At 39.8% G+C, this 24,889-nt stretch overlaps 1 protein-coding gene across 1 annotated transcript in view; it reads right to left on the bottom strand.

The window, feature by feature from the left end:
• The window catches only part of SGO1 (shugoshin 1), a 143,600-nt gene that overhangs the window by 83,171 nt on the left and 35,540 nt on the right, over positions 1–24,889 (bottom strand). The window contains exon 3 of the mRNA XM_053714222.1: positions 11,131–11,327. Coding sequence (XP_053570197.1) covers positions 11,131–11,327 — 197 coding nt within the window. The remainder of the gene's footprint in view (positions 1–11,130; positions 11,328–24,889) is intronic.

The following is a 24,889-nucleotide window of genomic DNA, read 5'->3' on the forward strand; positions in this document are numbered from 1 at the left end:
GTGCGATAGCTCTGGGGTTAGACGAGATACAGAGCGCGTAGATACTGTAAGAGCCATGTCTGATACTGCGTCACAATATGCAGAACCTGAGGACGGAGAGCTTCAGTCTGTGGGTGACGTCTCTGAATCGGGGAGACCTGATTCAGAGATTTCTAATTTTCAATTTAAGCTTGAGAACCTCCGTGTATTGCTTGGGGAGGAATTAGCTGCTCTGAATGACTGTGACACAATTGCAGTGCCAGAGAAATTGTGTAGGCTGGATAAATACTATGCAGTGCCGGTGAGTACTGATGTTTTTCCAATACCTAAAAGGCTTACAGAAATTATTAGTAAGGAGTGGGATAGACCCGGTGTGCCCTTTTCCCCACCTCCTATATTTAGAAAAATGTTTCCAATAGATGCCACTACACGGGACTTATGGCAGACAGTCCCTAAGGTGGAGGGAGCAGTTTCTATTTTAGCAAAGCGTACCACTATCCCGGTTGAGGACAGTTGTGCTTTTTCAGATCCAATGGATAAAAAATTAGAGGGTTACCTAAAGAAAAACAGAATTTATGTTTACCTGATAAATTACTTTCTCCAACGGTGTGTCCGGTCCACGGCGTCATCCTTACTTGTGGGACATTCTCTTCCCCAACAGGAAATGGCAAAGAGCCCAGCAAAGCTGGTCACATGATCCCTCCTAGGCTCCGCCTACCCCAGTCATTCGACCGACGTTAAGGAGGAATATTTGCATAGGAGAAACCATATGATACCGTGGTGACTGTAGTTAAAGAAAATAAATTATCAGACCTGATTAAAAAACCAGGGCGGGCCGTGGACCGGACACACCGTTGGAGAAAGTAATTTATCAGGTAAACAAATTCTGTTTTCTCCAACATAGGTGTGTCCGGTCCACGGCGTCATCCTTACTTGTGGGAACCAATACCAAAGCTTTAGGACACGGATGATGGGAGGGAGCAAATCAGGTCACCTAGATGGAAGGCACCACGGCTTGCAAAACCTTTCTCCCAAAAATAGCCTCAGAAGAAGCAAAAGTATCAAACTTGTAAAATTTGGTAAAAGTGTGCAGTGAAGACCTGTTAATAATGAATCGATTTAGCCCAGAAAAAGTCTACAGTCTTAATAAGCCCTTGTGAAGCCCTTATTTACAATCTTAATAAACATGGCTTACCGGATCCCATAGGGAAAATGACAGCTTCCAGCATTACATCGTCTTGTTAGAATGTGTCATACCTCAAGCAGCAAGAGACTGCTCACTGTTCCCCCAACTGAAGTTAATTCCTCTCAACAGTCCTGTGTGGAACAGCCATGGATTTTAGTAACGGTTGCTAAAATCATTTTCCTCATACAAACAGAAATCTTCATCTCTTTTCTGTTTCTGAGTAAATAGTACATACCAGCACTATTTTAAAATAACAAACTCTTGATTGAATAATAAAAACTACAGTTAAACACTAAAAAACTCTAAGCCATCTCCGTGGAGATGTTGCCTGTACAACGGCAAAGAGAATGACTGGGGTAGGCGGAGCCTAGGAGGGATCATGTGACCAGCTTTGCTGGGCTCTTTGCCATTTCCTGTTGGGGAAGAGAATGTCCCACAAGTAAGGATGACGCCGTGGACCGGACACACCTATGTTGGAGAAATGTTTATTCAACAAGGTTTTATTTTACAGCCCCTTGCATGCATAGCGCCTGTCACTGCTGCGGCGGCGTTCTGGTTTGAGGCCCTGGAAGAGGCCATACATACAGCTCCATTGACTGAAATTATTGACAAGCTTAGAACACTTAAGCTAGCTAACTCATTTGTTTCTGATGCCATTGTTCATTTGACTAAACTAACGGCTAAAAATTCCAGATTCGACATCCAGGCGCGTAGGGAGCTATGGCTCAAATCCTGGTCAGCTGATGTGACTTCAAAGTCTAAATTACGCAACATTCCTTTCAAGGGGCAGACCTTATTCGGGCCTGGTTTGAAAGAAATTATTGCTGACATTACTGGAGGTAAGGGTCATACCCTTCCTCAGGACAGGGTCAAATCAAGGGCCAAACAGTCTAATTTTCGTGCCTTTCGAAATTTCAAGGCAGGTGCAGCATCAACTTCCTCCGCTTCAAAACAAGAGGGAACTTTTGCTCAATCCAAGCAGGCCTGGAAACCTAACCAGTCCTGGAACAAGGGCAAGCAGGCCAGAAAGCCTGCTGCTACCTCTAAGACAGCATGAAGGAGCGGCCCCCTATCCGACAACGGATCTAGAAGGGGGCAGACTCTCTCTCTTCGCCCAGGCGTGGGCAAGAGATGTTCAGGATCCCTAGGCGTTGGAGATCATATCTCAGGGATATCTTCTGGACTTCAAAGCTTCTCCTCCACAAGGGAGATTTCACCTTTCAAGATTATCTGCAAACCAGATAAAGAAAGAGGTATTCCTAAGCTGCGTACAAGATCTCCTTGTAATGGGAGTGATCCATCCAGTTCCGCGGACGGAACAAGGACAGGGGTTTTATTCAAATCTGTTTGTGGTTCCCAAAAAAGAGGGAACCTTCAGACCAATTTTGGATCTAAAAATCCTAAACAAATTCCTCAGAGTTCCGTCATTCAAGATGGAAACTATTCGAACCATTTTACCCATGATCCAAGAGGGTCAGTACATGACCACAGTGGACTTAAAGGATGCCTACCTTCACATTCCGATTCACAAGAATCATCATCGGTTCCTGAGGTTTGCCTTTCTGGACAGGCATTACCAATTTGTAGCTCTTCCATTCGGGTTGGCTACAGCCCCAAGAATTTTTACAAAGGTTCTGGGCTCACTTCTGGCGGTCCTAAGACCGCGAGGCATAGCGGTGGCTCCTTACCTGGACGACATCCTGATACAGGCGTCAAGCTTTCAAACTGCCAAATCTCATACAGAGATAGTTCTGGCATTCCTGAGGTCGCATGGGTGGAAAGTGAACGAAGAAAAGAGTTCTCTATCTCTTCTCACAAGGGTTTCCTTCCTAGGGACTCTAATAGATTCTGTAGAAATGAAAATTTACCTGACGGAGTCCAGGTTATCAAAACTTCTAAATGCTTGCAGTGTTCTTCACTCCATTCCGCGCCCCACGGTGGCTCAGTGCATGGAAGTAATCGGCTTAATGGTAGCGGTGATGGACATAGTGCCATTTGCGCGCCTGCATCTCAGACCGCTGCAATTATGCATGCTCAGTCAGTAGAATGGGGATTACACAGATTTGTCCCCTCTACTAAATCTGGATCAGGAAACCAGAGATTCTCTTCTCTGGTGGTTATCTCGGGGCAATCTGTCCAAGGGTATGACCTTTTGCAGACCAGATTGGACAATTGTAACAACAGATGCCAGCCTTCTAGGTTGGGGTGCAGTCTGGAACTCCCTGAAGGCTCAGGGTTCATGGACTTAGGAGGAGAAACTCCTCCCAATAAATATTCTGGAGTTAAGAGCAATATTCAATGCTCTTCTAGCTTGGCCTCAGTTAGCAACACTGAGGTTCATCAGATTCCAGTCGGACAATATCACGACTGTAGCTTACATCAACCATCAAGGGGGAACCAGGAGTTCCCTAGCGATGTCAGAAGTCTCCAAGATAATTCGCTGGGCAGAGACTCACTCTTGCCACCTGTCAGCGATCCATATCCCAGGTGTAGAGAACTAGGAGGCGGATTTTCAAAGTCGTCAGCCTTTTCATCCGGGGGAGTGGGAAGTCCATCCGGAGGGGTTTGCTCAATTGGTTCTCCGTTGGGGCAAACCAGAATTGGATCTCATGGCGTCTCGCCAGAACGCCAAGCTTCCTTGTTACGGATCCAGGTCCAGGGACCCAGAAGCGGCACTGATAGATGCTCTAGCAGCGCCTTGGTTCTTCAACCTGGCTTATGTGTTTCCACCGTGTCCTCTGCTCCCTCGTCTGATTGCCAAAATCAAACAGGAGAGAGCATCGGTGATATTGATAGCGCCTGCGTGGCCACGCAGGACTTGGTATGCAGACCTAGTGGACATGTCATCCTTTCCACCATGGACTCTGCCTCTGAGACAAGACCTTCTAATACAAGGTCCTTTCAATCATCCGAATCTACTTTCTCTGAGACTGACTGCATGGAGATTGAACGCTTGATCCTATCAAAGCGTGGCTTCTCCGAGTCAGTAATTGATACCTTAATACAGGCACGAAAGCCTGTCACCAGGAAAATTTACCACAAGATATGGCATAAATATCTTCATTGGTGTGAATCCAAGAATTACTCATGGAGTAGGGTTAGGATTCCTAGGATATTGTCCTTCCTCCAAGAGGGTTTGGACAAAGGATTATCAGCTAGTTCTTTAAAGGGACAGATTTCTGCTCTGTCTATTCTTTTACACAAGCGTCTGGCAGAAGTTCCAGACGTTCAGGCATTTTGTCAGGCTTTAGTTAGAATTAAGCCTGTGTTTAAACCTGTTGCTCCTCCATGGAGCTTAAACTTGGTTCTTAAAGTTCTTCAAGGGGTTCCGTTTGAACCCCTTCATTTTATTGATATCAAACTTCTTTCATGGAAAGTTCTTTTTCTGATGGCTATTTCCTCGGCTCGAAGAGTCTCGGAGTTATCTGCCTTACATTGTGATTCTCCTTATCTGATCTTTCATTCAGATAAAGTAGTTCTGCGTACAAAACCTGGATTTTTAACAAGAATATCATACAAGAGATTGTTGTTCCATCATTATGTCCTAATCCTTCTTCAAAGAAGGAACGTCTTTTGCATAATCTAGACGTAGTTCATGCCTTGAAGTTTTACTTACAGGCAACTAAAGATTTTCGTCAAACATCTAACCTGTTTGTTGTTTACTCTGGACAGAGGAGAGGTCAAAAGGCCTCGGCAACCTCTCTTTCTTTTTGGATTCGGAGTATAATCCGTTTAGCCTATGAGACTGCTGGACAGCAGCCTCCTGAAAGGATTACAGCTCATTCTACTAGAGCTGTGGCTTCCACCTGGGCCTTTAAAAATGAGGCCTCTGTTGAACAGATTTGCAAGGCTGCGACTTGGTCTTCGCTTCATACCTTTTCCAAATTTTACAAATTTGATACTTTTGCTTCTTCGGAGGCTGTTTTTGGGAGAAAGGTTCTACAGGCAGTGGTTCCTTCCGTTTAAGTTCCTGCCTTGTCCCTCCCATCATCCGTGTACTTTAGCTTTGGTATTGGTATCCCACAAGTAATGGATCATCCGTGGACTGGATACACTTAACAAGAGAAAACATAATTTATGCTTACCTGATAAATTTATTTCTCTTGTAGTGTATCCAGTCCACGGCCCCCCTGTCCTTTTCAGGCAGGTCTAAATTTTAATTAAACTACAGTCACCACTGCACCCTATGGTTTCTCCTTTCTCTGCTTGTTTCGGTCGAATGACTGGATATGGCAGTGAGGGGAGGAGCTATATAGCAGCTCTGCTGTGGGTGATCCTCTTGCAACTTCCTGTTGGGAAGGAGAATATCCCACAAGTAATGGATGATCCGTGGACTGGATACACTACAAGAGAAATAAATTTATCAGGTAAGCATAAATTATGTTTTTCCCATGTCCTCACAAACCAATTTATTATAAGTTTTGATATACTCACTCTGGCTGTTTTGAGGGTAAAATATGGATTTTCGTTTGAGGGAACAATGTTGTATAATTTTGTTGGTTTCTTCGTGGAGAGACCAGTTCAGACATTCTGTGTCTGTCTTTACTATATTTTCATCCTCTATCCGAGACTGACTACTTTCAATTAGATCCTCAAGAATTTGCCAGGTGATAGTGTCCTGTGTCCCTGATATTATGGCATTTTTAGTGTTATATTCGAAATAGCGTTTGATATCCAAAGATATATAAGTAACATTACACTTATACACCTCAAAATCATTTGGTGTTGTTTCTGGTGCACAATTTAAGCCCTTGTATAGGAGCATTAATTCCGGGTCAGTAAACTTTTTGCTAGATAAGTTAAACATTAGCTTGCTATTTCTTTCTAGTTCCATCTGTTTCTGTTCCTTTTGCCTATATTTCCTTCCATTTCTAATTCCTCTATATATTCTAGAGGGCGTTTTGGACTTCTTGGTGGTTCTAGTGTATAAGAGGAAGGTTGTAAGTTTCCTGATTTTAAATGTAGGATAGACTGTCTCCAGGGAGGAGTGGCTAAAAAAATTACTTATATTACCTCTATTTTTTGTTTTGTTGTTTAAAATGATGGATTGGTCTCTCTAGGAAATTTCGGTTTTGCCCCCTGTTGACCAACGGGGAGATTCTGGATTTTGTTACTTAAAAGGACATGAAACCCACATTTTTTCTTTCATGATTTAGAAAGAGAATGCAATTTTAAACATCTTTCTAATTTACTTATACTATCTAATTTGTTTTATTCTCTTGATATTCTTTGCTGAAAAGCATATCTAGATATGCTCAGTAGCTGCTGATTGGTTGCTGCACATAGAAGCCTCGTGTGATTGGCTCACCATGTGCATTGCTTTTTCTTCAACTAAGGATATCTAAAAAAAATGAAGCAAAATAAATAGAAGTAAATTGTAATGTTTAAATTTCTATTCTCTATCTGAATCATGAAAGAAAGATTTTGGGTTTAGTGGCCCTTTAAGGGTTCAAATCTATTTGAGGTATTAAACTTGAACTGTGTATTTTGAGTGTTCATTTTTGGAGTGTTGCTCTTCCTATTAAAATTATTATGGTTTTTATTTTGATTTTTGTTATAATTATAACTAAAATTCTCTTTGTTTTTACCAGCTTTTGGTGTCCCTCGAGAGGTAAATTGTTGTTAAAAAAAAGCCCCAATTCTTTCCACTATGCATTAGCACCTGAAATTTCCCTATTTTCAGTGTGATTTTCAACTTCTTTAGTTACTGAGTGATTTTGTTGTTGGCTTTTATTCTTATATGTATACACATGGTTAGTAGAGAAATCTTAAATGTCCCTCCTTAGCTTCTTTAATTTATTATTTTCTAATTCTTTATTACTAATATCAATTCTCTTCTGAATGTTAATATTTAGCTCTTTCCACTTATCTATAGATTGATATGGTTGTTTATTTTCTCTGTATTTGATTAATAATTTTATGAGAGAGATTGAACATTTGTGTAAGATTTCTTCATCTAAGTTGAATGCGGGAAATTTAAAAATTCTTAGTCCTCTGGGAATTATATCATGTATGATATAATTATCCAGCAAAACTAAGTCCTGCCATTCCTTAGCATCCTTTAGGAGTAATTTCTCCAACACTCTAAAGTGTGTCAAGGGATCCTCAGTCACTATGGTTGTTAAATCTAATTTTAATAAATCAGAATTACATGATCTAGTGGCTCTATTTGCATTTACTGCGAATCTGAAACTATTAGATTCTGTGGAATGTTCCACTATCTCATTAGCCATAATTTATAGAGTATAAATTTATGAATATATATATATATATATATATATATATATATATATAGATACACGGGTTAGAGAGGGCTGCTGCTTCTGAAAAGAATGAAAAGTACTAACACAAAGAAAAAATATACAGGAAGCGCTGTTTGTTGAAAGAAAAATCTCTGGAAAAATTCTGGGAATTTTGGATCACCAAAGGAGGACTCTATTCAGATATTTCCTTTTTGAGTAGAGAACTATCACTTGCAAGCTGTACTTATAACAGACGGTATTGTACAAATGTGTTAACACACTTATTTTTGTTTTAAGACCAATGTATTGGTAAGAATTACGAAGTTTACTACTATTTTATTTCTTTTGTAAATCTTTTGCCAATGTTTAGGCTGTTATTATAATTTCTTTATTATTAATTTTATTTTTTTAATCCTTAATTTATTTTTTATTTTCCAACATACTTATTATCATCATCCTCAATTATTAGAGAGAGCAGCGCTTCCTGTATATTTTTTCTTTGTGTTTGAACTTTCTAATTTACTTCTATTATTTAATTTGCCTCATTCTCTAAATATATTTTGCTGAAAAGCATATCTAGATAGGCTCAGTAGCTGCTGATTGGTGGCTGCACATAGATGTCTCATGTGATTGGCTCACCCATGTGCATTGCTATTTCTTCAACAAAACATATCTAGAATGAAGTAAATTAGATGACATAAGTAAATTGGAATGTTGTTTAAAATTGTATTCTCTACCTGAATCACAAAAGAAAAAATGTGTGTTTAGTATTCCTTTAAGCTCTGAAAATTGAGCAATTTCTAATACTCGAACTTGAAATGCACTTACTGACTTATCAAGGCTAACGCTGCTAGATAACCGACCCTAATTGGCTTTAAATGTATAACAACTGCAAATAAATGTGTTTTAAAACTAACTTTATGACCGTGGCTAAACTGGTTGCCTGCTGACTAAAGCCCAGATTGGCTCCTTCAAATTAAACAAATGGTTGGTGGAGTTTGGCTATTGAAAAATAATTGCTGAAATTGTTAAATGTTAATTTGTTTTAAAAATATGTTAAGACTTTATTATTCTTTATCAGCACAACAAAAATGTATTATAATTAGGTGTTCACTGTCAATTTAAATGATGCAAACAGAGCATGACATTTTTCTATTACAAATGTCTCTTTAACCCTTTTAAAGTAAATGTAAAGTTTAATGAGAAAGTGCCCAGTTTTTAAAAATATTCTTTAAACAGGGGCACTTTCATTCATGTTTTTTTTTTTTTAAATACTTACCTTTTTCTTTATGACAGCAGACCGGCGATCTTCCTCCCGCAGCTCCTGCTGACCTTAGCACAGCAATGACAAATCAGGCTTCCTCATCGATATGCTAAGTACAGCAGGAGCTGCGCGCAGAGGATCGCCGGTCTGCTGTCATAAAGAAAAAGGTAAAACAAAACAAAAAACGCTTAAATGTAAAGTTTAATGAATGAAAGTAACCATGGTTTTAGGAGTATTTTTAAAAACCGAACAATTTCTCATTAAACTTTACATTCACTTTAAGACCGGGAATCTTCAGATAATTTTTGCCATCATTCCATTTAAACAGAAATAGAGTCTTGCTCTTTTTTTTTTTTTATTTACCTATCAAAACCATATATTTTTTCTTTAGTTAACAACCCAAGGTATTAATCTAGGCCCATTTTGGTAAATTGTATGCCACCATTTCGCCACCAAATGTGATCATATTAAAAACTTTGGGTTTTCACAAACTTTGGGTTTCTCACTGAGATTATTTACTTACCGCTTGTGCAATCATAACACAAATCAATATAAAAGCTTCTATGGGATCCCAATTGTTCAGAAAAAGCAGACATGCATGGCTTTGCCATTTTTTTGGGGCAATTAAAAGGCTGCTTACTGCAGCTGCGCACCACACTTCTGAAATTCATGGCAGTGAAGGGGTTAATCAGGTAGCTTGCAAGATACAGTTTTGCTGTAGTGTAGAGATTACCCTCCCACCTCACACTTCCCACCCCCTGATCCCTGCTACACAGCTTTCTTCCCTCCCTCACCCCCCCCCCCCCCCCACTGGTCACCACCATCTTAGGTACTGGCAGACAGTCTTCCAGTATGCTATTTAGGTATAGAGTGTAGGGAACCCTCCTCTAACCCAGCTACCTCCCTGACCCTCTCTAACCCTCCCTCCCTAACTAGATGCTTACATTTTAGGTACTGGCAGTTGTTTGTAAAACTTTAATATTTACTTTTTTTTTAGTGTAGTGGTTCCTCCCCTGCAACCGATTCTCACAGAACCAGCCCTCCGCCACCCCTATTCCATAGTGCCATATCCCATATCTCCCTCTCCCATAAATTTTGTTTTTCTGTAGCGTAGGGTCACTCCCTACGCCACACAGCCGCCTTACCTTCAGACCAGTATAAATGGAGATTGTTAGTGGTAAAGAATGTATCACTGTCTTGAACGATCTGACAATCTATTTTATATCGTAATGGGAGCACGATCAGTGCTCCCTTACTATATGAAGGTAGATGCCTCCTGCCTCTAGCTGCGGTCTTAGCTATCATAGCCTACAGCCGAGACAGCAGCATGAAGCAGAATGTAAGGATGTAGCTACTAGGTTGAAGTGAATGTCAATTTTGATGCTAAAGTGCCCGGTTTTTAGAAATTCGATTAAAAACAGGGGCATTTTAATTCATCAAAATTTACATTTCACTCCTGTTGAGAAAAAAAAAACAAAAACAAAAAAAAAAAAAAACTTACCATTTAAACTTGACAGCCGCTCCAGCTTCTTCCACCCGTCGCAGCCCCTCTTCCTGGGTCTAAAATGAGGAATCTGGCTTCTTCCAATCACGGCGTTGAATCAGACACTGATTCCCCCGGGGGGAAGCAGTGATTGGAGGAAGACCTATCCATCATTTCTGACGTCAGAAATGACTTGCAACGACCGGAGGAAGCTGGAGCTGCTGTCAAGATTAAAAGTTAAGTTTTTTTCCACAACAGGAGTGAAATCTAAATTTTGATTAATTAAAGTGCCCTTGTTTTTAATCGAATTTTTAAAGACTTTAGCATAAAAATTGACCTTCACTTTAACAGGGTACGCTGGGCAAAGTACCCTGTGATGTAGTAGCTACAGTATGTCCTAAAGGCTTAAAGGGACAGTACACTGTAAAATTGTTTTTATATTAATGTATTTTCAATGACTTGTTATACCAGCTGCAGAGTATAAAATGTATGAGAAATTGCATTTTCAGGTTTGTGTACATGAAGTAGCTGGTTCTGTGCTTTTAAAGCACAGCCTATTACAATTGGTTGAGCTTCAGGTAATTTCAGATCTCATTATGTTATCACTTTGACTGCATGCACTAGCTGCCTTATCTTATATTTGTCTGGAAAACTAAAGCTCAATACATAGAGAGAACAATGGAAAATGACTTGTGCTGGCTGTGTTTACTTAGGCTATTCAATAGCAGAGACCCCAGTATCAAAACTTTCAGTAAAGGTTGGGAAATAAGCTAAATCAGCTATTTCAAAGGCCAAAATAGAGGTAAAGGAGCTACCTTAAACAATTTAATACATTTCAGCAGGTGAAATGGATTATTGGGAAAAATGTAAATGGGATTTTTTTTTTGGGTGAACTTTCCCTTTAAGACAGCTACACGAATACTGCTCTAAAGTCTGAAACAAGCACACACAGGTAGATGACATGCGAATTACATACCTCTGCAGATTCTTTTCCTTGTTGCACGGTTAGCTTCCTCCTCAAGAGAAATATTTCAAACATCAGCCTTTGATGCTCCCTTTTCAAATGCAGGATAAGATCTTGGGCTTGCCTTGTTTTCGCTTTTTCTGCTTCCAGCGCAAGAGCAAGGGCTTTGTTATTGGCTTGAAAGTTTTTTGCAGTCACAGACGTATTGCCTTGTAGAGAGAATTAAAAGAAAAAAAAAAATAAGGTTGACCACTGATTTGCTGTAGGAGGTACAGAAAAAAACCAAAACACACAACTTTATACTTATCAGCAGAAAAGGTTGGTAATACAGAATATTTGTATCTGTAACAAGGGATAGATTGGAGAGGGTACAGGACCAATTGAAAATAACACTCTTATGTCAATTAGGCAATATTTACATATAATAGCTTATACATGCAACCTAAAAAGGTTATCCGAAATAGTTGTAGTTTATTATTCACAGAGAGATGACTTGCAGGTGAATTGTAGGTGATGTGAAATCTTTCATTAACTATGCATTATCAAGGGCCAAATCTAGTGAGTATATATATCCTGCAAGAAATATGCCATTGCATAGTTAATGCCGTGTACAATATAACCTAAAATTAAAAAATTGCATGCAAATTCTATGCATTGTGCAGGGCTAACTCTGCCCTTCTTGCAGGAGATACTACATACATAGTTAATGAAAGATTTCAAATCAGCTGCAATTCATCTCTTTGCGAATAGAGTCCAGTTGTTTTAATACACAATTATTTACATTTTAGAATACAAAAGCCAAAGACATAGGAACAGAAGATTTTAACCAACAGGCTGTGGGTGGGGTAGTAATCTTTAATAATAAAAAAATCTTAAATTAAAAAGTCTGAATTTTGGACTTACGGATTTGTACCTGTACAACATGACTATAATAGTTTTACCTGTGGGGTGCAAAACTTAAAATTGGCAGATAAATGCAAGTCCATTTAAAAAAAAAAAAAAAAAAAAAAAAAAAAAAAAAAAAAAAGGTCTTAGTCCATAAAAATGCATATACAAATATTTTATATACAAAAGTTTTACCAAAATAGTAATTTCCACAGCAGGAAAAAAATGTGTAGTATAAAAACATAATTTATGCTTACCTGATAAATTTCTCTTGTGGTGTATCCAGTCCACGGATCATCCATTACTTGTGGGATATTCTCCTTCCCAACAGGAAGCTGCAAGAGGATCACCCACAGCAGAGCTGTCTATATAGCTCCTCCCCTAACTGCCACTACCAGTCATTCGACCGAAGACAAGCAAGAGAAAGGAGAAACTATAGGGTGCAGTGGTGACTGTAGTTTAAAAATAAAAAACACCTGCCTTAAAATGACAGGGCGGGCCATGGACTGGATACACCACAAGAGAAATAAATTTATCAGGTAAGCATAAATTATGTTTTCTCTTGTAAGGTGTATCCAGTCCATGGATCATCCATTACTTGTGGGATACCAATACAAAAGCTATAGGACACGGATGAAGGGAGGGACAAGGCAGGCGTTTAAACGGAAGGCACCACTGCCTGCAAGACCTTTCTCCCAAAAATAGCCTCCGAAGACGCAAAAGTATCAAATTTATAGAACTTTGAAAAAGTATGAAGCGAAGACCAAGTCGGCGCCTTACAAATCTGTTCAACAGAAGCCTCATTTTTAAAAGCCCATGTGGAAGCTACTGCTCTAGTAGAATGAGCTGTAATCCTTTCAGGAGGCTGCTGGCCAGCAGTCTCATAAGCTAAGCGTATTATACTCCTTAGCCAAAAAGAAAGAGAGGTTGCCGAAGCCTTTTGGCCTCTCCTCTGTCCAGAGTAGACAACAAACAATGCAGATGTTTGCCGAAAATCTTTAGTAGCTTGTAAATAAAACTTTAAAGCACGAACCACGTCAAGATTGTGTAAAAGACGTTCCTTCTTTGAAGAAGGATTAGGACACAGTAACGGTACAACAATCTCCTGATTGATATTTTTATTAGATACCACCTTAGGTAGAAAACTAGGTTTGGTACCCTTGAAAAACCTTAAGAACTAAATTTAAACTCCAAGGCGGAGCAACAGGTTTAAACACAGGCTTGATTCTGACTAAAGCCTGACAAAACGCCTGCACGTCTGGAACCTCAGCCAGACGTTTGTGCAAAAAAATAGACAGAGCTGAAATCTGTCTTTTTAAGGAACTAGCTGACAAACCCTTCTCCAATCCTTCTTGGAGAAAAGTTAATATCCTAGGAATCCTGACCTTACTCCATGAGTAACCCTTGGATTCACACCAATGAAGATATTTATACCATATCTTATGATAGATTTTCCTGGTGACAGGCTTTTGCGCCTGTATTAAGGTATCAATGACCGACTCGGAGAAACCACGCTTTGATAAAATCAAGCGTTCAATCTCCAAGCAGTCAGCCGCAGAGAAATTAGATTTGGATGGTTGAAAGGACCCTGAAGTAGAAGGTCCTGCCTCAGAGGCAGAGTCCATGGTGGAAAGGATGACATGTCCACCAGATCTGCATACAAAGTCCTGCGTGGCCACGCAGGTGCTATCAAAATTACCGATGCTCTCTCCTGTTTGATCTTGGCAATCAGACGAGGGAGCAGAGGAAACGGTGGAAACATATAGGACAGGTTGAAGGACCAAGGCGCTGCTAGAGCATCTATCAGCGCTGCCTGGGATCCCTGGACCTGGAGCCATAACAAGGAAGCTTGGCGTTCTGGCGAGACGCCATGAGATCCAGTTCTGGTTTGCCCCAACGTTGAATCAACTGTGCAAACACCTCCGGATGGAGCTCCCACTCCCCCGGATGAAAAGTCTGACGACTTAGAAAATCTGCCTCCCAGTTCTCTACTCCTGGGATATGGATAGCTGATAGATGGCAAGAGTGAATCTCTGCCCATTGAATTATCTTTGAAACCTCCAACATAGCTAGGGAACTCCTTGTTCCCCCTTGATGGTTGATGTAAGCTACAGTCGTGATGTTGTCCGACTGAAATCTGATGAACCTCACTGCCGCTAGCTGAGGCCAAGCCTGAAGAGCATTGTATATCGCTCTTAGTTCCAGAATGTTTATTGGAAGGAGTGCCTTCTCCCGAGTCCACGACCCCTGAGCCTTCAGAGAGTTCCAGACTGCACCCCAGCCCAAAAGGCTGGCATTTGTTGTTACTATTGTCCAATCTGGCCTGCGGAAGGTCATACCTTTGGACAGATGGACCCGAGATAGCCACCAGAGAAGAGAATCCCTGGTCTCTTGATCCAGATTTAGTAGAGGGGACAAATCTGTGTAATCCGCATTCCACTGACTGAGCATGCAGAGTTGCAGCGGTCTGAGATGTAGGCGGGCAAATGGCACTATATCCATTGCCGCTACTATTAAGCCGATTACTTCCATACACTGAGCCACCGAAGGGCGAGAAGTATAATAAAGAACACGGCAGGAATTTAGAAGTTTTGATAACCTGGCCTCTGTCAGGTAAATCCTCATTTCTACAGAATCTATCAGAGTTCCCAGGAAGGAAACTCTTGTGAGAGGGGATAGAGAACTCTTCTTTTCGTTCACTTTCCACCCATGAGACCTCAGGAATGCCAGAACAATGTCCGTATAGGACTTGGCAATTTGGAAATTCGACGCCTGTACCAGAATGTCGTCTAAGTAAGGGGCTACTGCTATGCCCTGCGGCCTTAGGACCGCCAGAAGTGACCCCAAAACCTTCGTAAAGATTCTTGGTGCCGTAGCTAACCCAAAGGGAAGAGCCACAAACTGGTAATGCCTGTCTAGGAAGGCGAACCTGAGAAACCGATGATGAGCTTTGTGTATCGGAATGTGAAGATAAGCATCCTTTAAGTCCACGGTAGTCATGTATTGACCCTCCTGGATCATAGGTAGGATGGTTCGAATAGTCTCCATCTTGAAAGATGGGACCCTGAGAAATTTGTTTAGGATCTTGAGATCTAAGATTGGTCTGAAGGTTCCCTCTTTCTTGGGAACAACAAAGAGATTTTAATAGAAGCCTTGCCCCTGTTCCTCCTTTGGAACTGGGTGGATTACTCCCATAACTAGGAGGTCTTGAACACAACGTAAGAATGTCTCTCTCTTTATCTGGTTTGCAGATAATTGTGAGAGATGAAATCTTCCTTTTGGGGAAGAAGTTTTGAAGTCCAGAAGATATCCCTGGGACACAATTTCCAACGCCCAGGGATCCTGGACATCTCTTGCCCAAGCCTGGGCGAAGAGAGAAAGTCTGCCCCCTACTAGATCCGTTACCGGATTGGGGGCTGATCTTTCATGCTGTCTTAGAAGCAGCAGCAGGCTTCTTGGCCTGCTTACCTTTGTTCTAGGCCTGGTTAGGTCTCCAGACCGGCTTGGACTGGGCAAAATTTCCCTCTTGTTTTGGATTAGAGGGAGTTGATGCCGCGCTCGTCTTAAAGTTTCGAAAGGCACGAAAATTAGTTTGTTTGGTCCTTAATTTATTAGACCTATCCTAAGGAAGGGCATGACCTTTTCCTCCAGTAATATCAGAAAAGATCTCCTTCAGTCCAGGCCCGAATAGGGTCTGCCCCTTGAAGGGAATGTTGAGAAGCTTAGACTTTGAAGTAACGTCAGCTGACCAGGATTTAAGCCATATACGCGCCTGTATAGCAAAACCTGAGTTCTTAGCCGTTAGTTTGGATAAATGAACAACGGCGTCAGAAACAAATGAATTGGCTAGCTTAAGCGCTTTAAGCTCGTCAAGTATATCATCCAATGGAGTTTCTACCTGTAAGGCCTCTTCCAGAGACTCAAACCAGAAGGCCGCAGCAGCAGTGACCGGGGCAATGCATGCAAGAGGCTGGAGAATAAAACCTTGTTGAATAAACATTTTCTTAAGGTAACCCTCTAACTTTTATCCATTGGATCTAGGAAAGCACAACTGTCCTCAACGGGAATAGTTGTACGCTTAGCTAGGGTAGAAACTGCTCCCTCCACCTTAGGGACCGTTAAGTCCCGTGTAGCGGCATCTATTGGAAACATTTTCTTAAAAATAGGAGGGGGAGAGAACGGTACACCTGGTCTATCCCATTCCTTAGTAATAATTTCTGAAAACCTTTTAGGTATTGGAAAAACATCAGTGTAAACAGGCACTGCATAGTATTTATCCAATCTACACAATTTCTCTGGCACTATAATGGTGTCACAGTCATTCAGAGTAGCTAAAACCTCCCTGAGCAACACGCGGAGGTGTTCAAGCTTAAATTTAAATGTAGACATATTAGAAACAGGTTGAAGCATCTTCCCTGAGTCAGAAAAATCACCCAGAGAAAGAAGCTCTCCTGCCTCAGCTTCTGCATATTGTGAGGGGATATCAGACATAGCTACTAAAGCGTCAGAGAGCTCTGTATTTTTTCTAGTCCCAGAGCTGTCTCGCTTTCCTTGTAACCCTGGTAGTTTGGACAATACCGCTGTAAGGGTATGATCCATAACTGCCGCCATGTCTTGTAAAGTGAACGCCATGGGCGCGCTAGATTTACTTGGCGCCACTTGAGCGGGAGTCCCTTGAGCGTGAGTCAAAGGTTCTAACACGTGGGGAGAGTGAGTCGGCATAACTACCCCCTTGTCAATTTCTTGACCTTGTTACCTTGCTGGCGTGTATGCCTTTTACGTGTATTTCTAAATAAAGGAGCTTTTTATTTTTAAGCCATTGGACTGGCGGTACGTTATTTACATTTACCCTATTTTCTTAACCCTTATGTGTGCGGGGATTCAGCTGATCTAATAATTTTTCTCTTGAGGGAAAAAGGTGAAGTTCCCTGTACATATCCCTTTCTGCACCAGTCGGACCGGAACCTTTGTTTTAGCTACAGCTCCCGTGGGGAGCGCTGAAGAGGAGAGACGAGCGGTGCTGCAGAGGCAGTGAAGACACAGCATAGCACGGCATTGAGAGAGGCGAATGGAATTGCCAAACAATTGAGCGCTTACTCACGGATTCTGGCCCCTTGTCAATTTCCTCTGGTGATAAATCTTTTAAAGACAGAATATGATCTTTATAACTTAAAGTAAAATCAGTACATTTGGTACACATTCTAAGTGGGGGTTCCGCAATGGCTTCTAAACATAATGAACAAGGAGTTTCCTCTATGTCAGACATGTTTAAACAGACTAGCAATGAGACCAGCAAGCTTGGAAAACACTTTGATAAATGTAAACAAGCAAAAAATAAAAACAGTACTGTGCCTTTAAGAGAAACAATTTTTGTCAGAAATTTAAAAACAGTGAAAAAAAGCAGTAAATCTTACGAATTTTTTACAGTGTGTATAATAGACTAACAGAGCATTGCACCCACTTGCAAATGGACGATTAACCCCTTAGTTTCAAAACCGGATAAAAAAAAAACGATATAAACGTTTTTTTTAACAGTCACAACAAACTGCCACAGCTCTGTTGTGGCCCTACCTGCCCATACAACAACTTTTGAAGGCACAAAAACCCTTTGTAGAGGTCCTAAGTGTTCAGGGGACTCCTTCAGGGAAGCTGGAAGTCTCAAGCTGCAAAAACTACTGCACGATTTAGGCCTGAAATTAGGCCCCTCCCAACCTGTACTCACAGTGAGAGGGCCATAAAAAACTATCCCTAGGCAAAATCTAGCCAGCCATGTGGAAAAAACTGGGCCCCAATAAAGTTTTATCACCAATATGTATAAAAAAAAACGTTTAAACACTTCCAGCAAACGTTATCTTATTTTCAGTAATGTGAGAAAGTAATAAGAATATTACCTTTTACAGCAAGCATGATACTAGTCGTTATTAAATCACTGTAATCAGGCTTATCTTAAATAAATCCGGTATTAACAGCATTTTCTAGCATATTCATTTATCTAGAAAAATTTAAACTGCACATACCTCATAGCAGGAGACCCTGCACGCCATTCCCCCAGCTCAAGTTACCTCATCTCTTCAGTTATGTGTGAGAACAGTAATGGATCTTAGTTACAACCTGCTAAGATCATCAAAAACCACAGGCAGACTCTTCTTCAACTTTCTGCCTGAGGCTAAAACAGTACAACTCCGGTACCATTTGAAAATAATAAACTTTTGATTGAAGATAAACTACATAAATTCACCACATCTCTCTAGCTACTTCCTATGTTGTCGAGAGCTGCAAGAGAATGACTGGTAGTGGCAGTTAGGGGAGGAGCTATATAGACAGCTCTGCTGTGGGTGATCCACTTGCAGCTTCCTGTTGGGAAGGAGAATATCCCATAAGTAATGGATGATCCGTGGACTGGATACACCTTACAAGAGAAATAAGTTTAACAATGCATAAACCATATGTATAATATACTGTATTAGCTATGCAATGTGTCACATCCAATAGAGTGAGGGGAGTGGAAAGAAGAAGCTAATCAATAGAAGCAAGCTCGTACACCAGGGCTTACCATTTTTGTTGAACTGGGAGCCAGCAATTTTTGCGGGCAGTCTTTGTAACACAGCTTTTCTACATATAATACTGCAGTACTGAAATGTTTGGTATAGGTGGCAGTTTCATTAGGCAAAAACAAACATTTTAAATGACAAAATAAAAGGTAAGGGATATATTTGTAAACAATATACTCTATTTTACCTGCTGTGGTGTATTGTTGAGAGCACATTAAAGGGAAGTAAATTTTACAGTACAATGTCCCTTTAATTTATTTTTAGTATTTGCAAAGGTCTACACTTCAAAAAATATTCTTTTCAAAGCAATTCTTAAAAGTGGAGTAAAGCTCCATGTAGATAAAGCGGGCTATACGAGTAGCAGAAATGGCTCTTTAAATATGAGAAGCATGCTCCTAGTTCTGGAACATTAGCAAAAGATGCAGAAAAAATAAATTAAAAAAATTAAGATCAACCGAGATTTAGCACCATTTACAAGTGACACAGAAAAAGCCTTTGACGTGGGAACCATCTTTATACATCAGCGGAGAAATTGGGTTTTACATTCATTTTATTAAAATGTAAACAAAGTTAGTATTAACATAATGACCATTATTAAAATATTTCCATGTAGAATTGATATTGATCTTATAAATAACGAGAATATAAGCATTCATGCAAATTAAAGGATAAGCAATTGCAATAATGTAGTACAAATATATCCAATAAGGGGTCATGTAGCAAGAATGGGTAATGACATCTAGACTTAGTGGCTAAAGTGAGATTCATTTGGATTGGTCAAAAGGTTATAATAGGTGGAGTCAGCTGGCCCATAAAGAGTCATGGGAAACGCTGCGCCCTCACCCTTTCAGAAAGCCAGTCAGTGGCGAAACATGTCAGGGGACAGGAGGGAATCTGTGTAGATTTAAATGTGCAATGAGTTGCTGGTAAATCTGCTTAACACAAACCAACTTTGATAATATTCTAAGTGGGCACGCTGCAAATGTATGCACGTTCCCACTGTTAACTTATAACTAGGTGTGTTGGAATGTGTAGCATTTTATATCTATAGATGTCCATGTTTGTAAGCAGAGGTCTCATGAGCAGTATTTCAATGAGAGCAGTTATGCAGGGAGCCAGCGAATACAGCATAATATTCTAATGATTACATTTGTCTCTTCAATGGTAGCAGTGAATATAGCCAAATGTATTTAAAACAGTTGGCATTTAAAGAGTCTAATTTTGAATACAATATGGTTATTACTTAACTCTGCTGTTCTGGGATATGAGATAATCTACCATTCTATAATTTTTGCCCTCATGTGTATGTCACTAACGAGCAGACTTGCTTAGAACCACATTTATTTACAGGCCATGGTTTAAAATCCACAGCCTAGGTCTGTATTGATATTTGTAATATATATATATACACATACACAACACGGGTGGGGTCAGCCTTCTCAGGCCGGACCGGGTACACATCCTATAACCCTGCAACACGCACAGCCCTGGGTGCAAACCAGCACTCTCAGGAAGCTGCACTGTCACCAGAGTCACAGGCAGTTAACCCCAGACAGGCCTGGGAGATTACATAAGCCTGTGCACCCTCCATTTTTTCACAGTTGTTTGATTGCGAGCCTGCATTGTGTGGCTGGTTAGGGACCCAGGTTTTTTTGGAAGAGACCTTGACGAGGTACCTGGGCTTTTCCCATTTGGCCAGATGCGGTAACTAACTCTTCCATTGCTGCTTTTTATCTTAGTTGAGAGCTTGTGAGTGAGTGCTGGACTGTGTGTGTGTGTGTGTGTGTGTGTGTGTGTGTGTGTGTGTGTGTGTGTGTGTGTGTGTGTGTGTGTGTGTGTGTGTGTGTGTGTGTGTGTGTATGTATGTATGTATGTATGTGTATATATATATATATATATATATATATATTCATTCAACAACTAATCAATATAATAGATTATGAAAATAGTTGTCAACTAATCTCATTATCGATTATTTGGTCTGTGATTAGTTAGTTTCCAAACAGCACCAGCTGCTTCCCTTCGATGAACTCCTGCCATGGTATTGTGTTTTATGGTTATGTCCTTTGCCTCAAGGACGTCTACAAACATTTACTTTTCACTTTTTAAGGAAAGTATAAGTTTCTTTTTAAGTGTACAACTACTCTTGGCTTATGTGCAACTCAGAAATAATAGGAGTCTTTTCATTTGGATTGTTTTTATTAAATCAGGTGATTTGGGACTATGCTTTGCATGCTATAGTGCCAAGGTTGTTATTTACACCTAGCCCTAGATTGATGGGAGTTATTGGAATTGATGTGCACTATTATATGTTTGCACAATTATTAGCTGATTGAATGCTATTGCTGATTATATGTACTGTATAGATAAATGTGTAAGGCTTTGTCCCGTTATTGAGATATTATATATATATATATATATATATATATATATATATATATATATATATATATATATATATATATATATATATATATATATATATATATTCCTTAGCGCTTTTGACTTTTTTTAAAAATAATTTATTTTTTAATAAATTGTGATTATCCAAAAGAAATGTTGAACTCTCAGTTGTGGAAAAGTGAAAAACATTTATTAGGTGAACAGCAACATTTTGAGGCACCTGCTATAATTCTGATTATATTCAAAACTAGTCACAAATATGCAAATTTAGTTCTTTTTTTGGGTTATAAAATGAATACTCAGAAGTCTAAATTATTATGGATCCATAAAGATAAAAATAGTATAACAAGATATTCCTTTCAAAGTAGCGCGAGAATAAATTAACTAACTGGGTATTAAAATAAGTAAAAATCCCAATGATTAGTATAAAGCCAATTATATCCCCTTGATTAATAAAACCAAAACTGATTTGGTGAAATGAATGGCCCTCCCGATCTCTCTGCAAGGATTAATATGATTCAAATGATAATACTACCTCAACTTCTATATTTAAATGTTAAACTTGTGGATATTTATTAAATAGGAGGATATTATGGTAATTAATAGGGACATTGTACACTAGTTTTTTCTTAGTTAGTTTTGCTTTTTTTTTATTTTTTAATAACATTGTGCTGATTTTCAGACTCTTCACCAAGCTCCAAAGTATCAGATGTAGACTGAAATCTACAGATTCCTGCTAGCTCCTGTTTGTATAAGGGTCTTTTCAGATGCAAGGAGAGGGTGCCTGCTCTTCCTGCTTTCTTAACCAATGGGTATCCCAGTCTAACCTCATCAACAGTGCTAAACTGGGAGCTTCTAATTATGTTTTTAAAAGGTTTCATACTAGATTTTTTATTAGTATCTGTGCATATTCTCATGTATTGTAATCTATTACATGCAGTTATAAGAAAATTGGTGTATACTATCAGTTTAATAGAATATGTGCTAGATTTCTTTGTAATGTGTGTGGAGGGGGAGGAGAGATTTGCATAAATTGTCACAATTGAGAGGCTATGGGGCTTATTCCCAGACTAGCTAACAAACTAAATATGCATCTTGGGTTGAAATTGAAAATAGCCTAGAGTATCCATTTACTCTCAAGTAATATTAAATATATACTTAGGGAGGGAATGCCACCAGAAATTAAGAATAGGTCTTCCATTAGGAACATAGTGCACGCATGGCATAAAATATGCAATGAATTTCATATCAATTTCCGGGTTACTCAATATCTGATTTTAACAGGCTCCTGAGGGGCTCTATTCTAAAGTATTTAAAGTTTGGAAAGAGAAAGGACTTACATATTTAAATGAAAGGGACACTAAACCCAATTTTTTTTCTTTTGTGATTCAGACACAGCATGCAATTTTAAGCAACTTTCTAATTTACTTCTATTATTTTTTCTTCATTCTCTTGCTAGCTTTATTTGAAAAAGAAGGCATCTAAGCTTTTTTTTTTTGGTTCAGACTCCGGACAGCACTTTTTATTGGAGGATGAATTTAGCCACCAATCAGCATGAACAACCCAGGTTGTTCACCAAAATGGGCTGGCATCTAAACTTACATTTCAAATAAAGATACCAAGAGAACGAAGAAAATTTGATAATAGGAGTAAATTAGAAAGTTGCTTAAAATGTCATGCTCTATCTGAATCGCGAAAGAAAACATTTGGGTTCAGTGTCCCTTTAATTTAGAGAACAGGGTTTCATTAAAGGGACAGGAAATCCCAAAATGTTCTTTCATGATTCGGATAGAGAATACAATTTCAAACATCTTTCTAATTTACTTCTATTATCAAATTTGCTTAATTCTCTTACCCTTTGCTGAAGTAACAGCACTGCACTATTGAGAGCTAGCTGAACAGATCTAGTTAGCCAATCACAAGAGACAAATGTGTGCAGGCACCAATCAGCAGCTAGCTCCCACTAGTTTAGGGTATGTGAAAGAAGCACATTTGAAAATAGAAGTGAATTTAAAAGGGTCTTAAAATTACATGCTCTATCTGAATCATGCAAGTTTCATTTTGACTTTCCTATCCCTTTAAATCTTTTGAAATAATTAAAGAAGAATGTTCTTTAAACAAAGAATTTTATGCCTACATACAAATTAGATACGGTTATCACTCGGTAGGGATTTAGGTAGAATATGGACATTAATAGAAATAGATCCTTATATTAAGATACATAAAAACAGAATTTATGCTTACCTGATAAATTACTTTCTCCAACGGTGTGTCCGGTCCACGGCGTCATCCTTACTTGTGGGATATTCTCTTCCCCAACAGGAAATGGCAAAGAGCCCAGCAAAGCTGGTCACATGATCCCTCCTAGGCTCCGCCTACCCCAGTCATTCGACCGACGTACAGGAGGAAATATGCATAGGAGAAACCATATGATACCGTGGTGACTGTAGTTAGAGAAAATAATTCATCAGACCTGATTAAAAAAACCAGGGCGGGCCGTGGACCGGACACACCGTTGGAGAAAGTAATTTATCAGGTAAGCATAAATTCTGTTTTCTCCAACATAGGTGTGTCCGGTCCACGGCGTCATCCTTACTTGTGGGAACCAATACCAAAGCTTTAGGACACGGATGAAGGGAGGGAGCAAATCAGGTCACCTAAATGGAAGGCACCACGGCTTGCAAAACCTCTCTCCCAAAAATAGCCTCCGAAGAAGCAAAAGTATCAAATTTGTAAAATTTGGCAAAAGTGTGCAGTGAAGACCAAGTCGCTGCCTTACATATCTGGTCAACAGAAGCCTCGTTCTTGAAGGCCCATGTGGAAGCCACAGCCCTAGTGGAGTGAGCTGTGATTCTTTCAGGAGGCTGCCGTCCGGCAGTCTCATAAGCCAATCGGATAATGCTTTTAAGCCAAAAAGAAAGAGAGGTAGAAGTTGCTTTTTGACCTCTCCTTTTACCAGAATAAACAACAAACAAAGAAGATGTTTGTCTGAAATCTTTAGTAGCCTCTAAATAGAATTTTAGAGCACGGACTACGTCCAAATTGTGTAACAAACGTTCCTTCTTTGAAACTGGATTCGGACACAAAGAAGGTACAACTATCTCCTGGTTAATATTTTTGTTGGAAACAACTTTCGGAAGAAAACCCGGCTTAGTACGCAAAACCACCTTATCTGCATGGAACACCAGATAGGGCGGAGAACACTGCAGAGCAGATAACTCTGAAACTCTTCTAGCAGAAGAAATTGCAACCAAAAACAAAACTTTCCAAGATAATAACTTAATATCTACGGAATGTAAGGGTTCAAACGGAACCCCTTGAAGAACTGAAAGAACTAGATTTAGACTCCAGGGAGGAGTCAAAGGTCTGTAAACAGGCTTGATTCTAACCAGAGCCTGAACAAACGCTTGAACGTCTGGCACAGCTGCCAGCCTTTTGTGAAGTAAAACAGATAAAGCAGAGATCTGTCCCTTCAGAGAACTTGCAGATAATCCTTTCTCCAAACCTTCTTGTAGAAAGGATAGAATCTTAGGAATTTTTATCTTGTTCCATGGGAATCCTTTAGATTCACACCAACAGATATATTTTTTCCATATTTTATGGTAAATTTTTCTAGTTACAGGCTTTCTGGCCTGAATCAGAGTATCTATTACAGAATCTGAAAACCCACGCTTTGATAAAATCAAGCGTTCAATCTCCAAGCCGTCAGTTGGAGGGAAACCAGATTCGGATGTTCGAATGGACCTTGAACAAGAAGGTCCTGTCTCAAAGGTAGCTTCCATGGTGGAGCCGATGACATATTCACCAGGTCTGCATACCAAGTCCTGCGTGGCCACGCAGGAGCTATCAAGATCACCGAAGCCCTCTCCTAATTGATCCTGGCTACCAGCCTGGGAATGAGAGGAAACGGTGGAAATACATAAGCTAGGTTG

Source organism: Bombina bombina, chromosome 5, assembly GCF_027579735.1.
Source record: "Bombina bombina isolate aBomBom1 chromosome 5, aBomBom1.pri, whole genome shotgun sequence".
Lineage (NCBI taxonomy): Eukaryota > Metazoa > Chordata > Amphibia > Anura > Bombinatoridae > Bombina > Bombina bombina.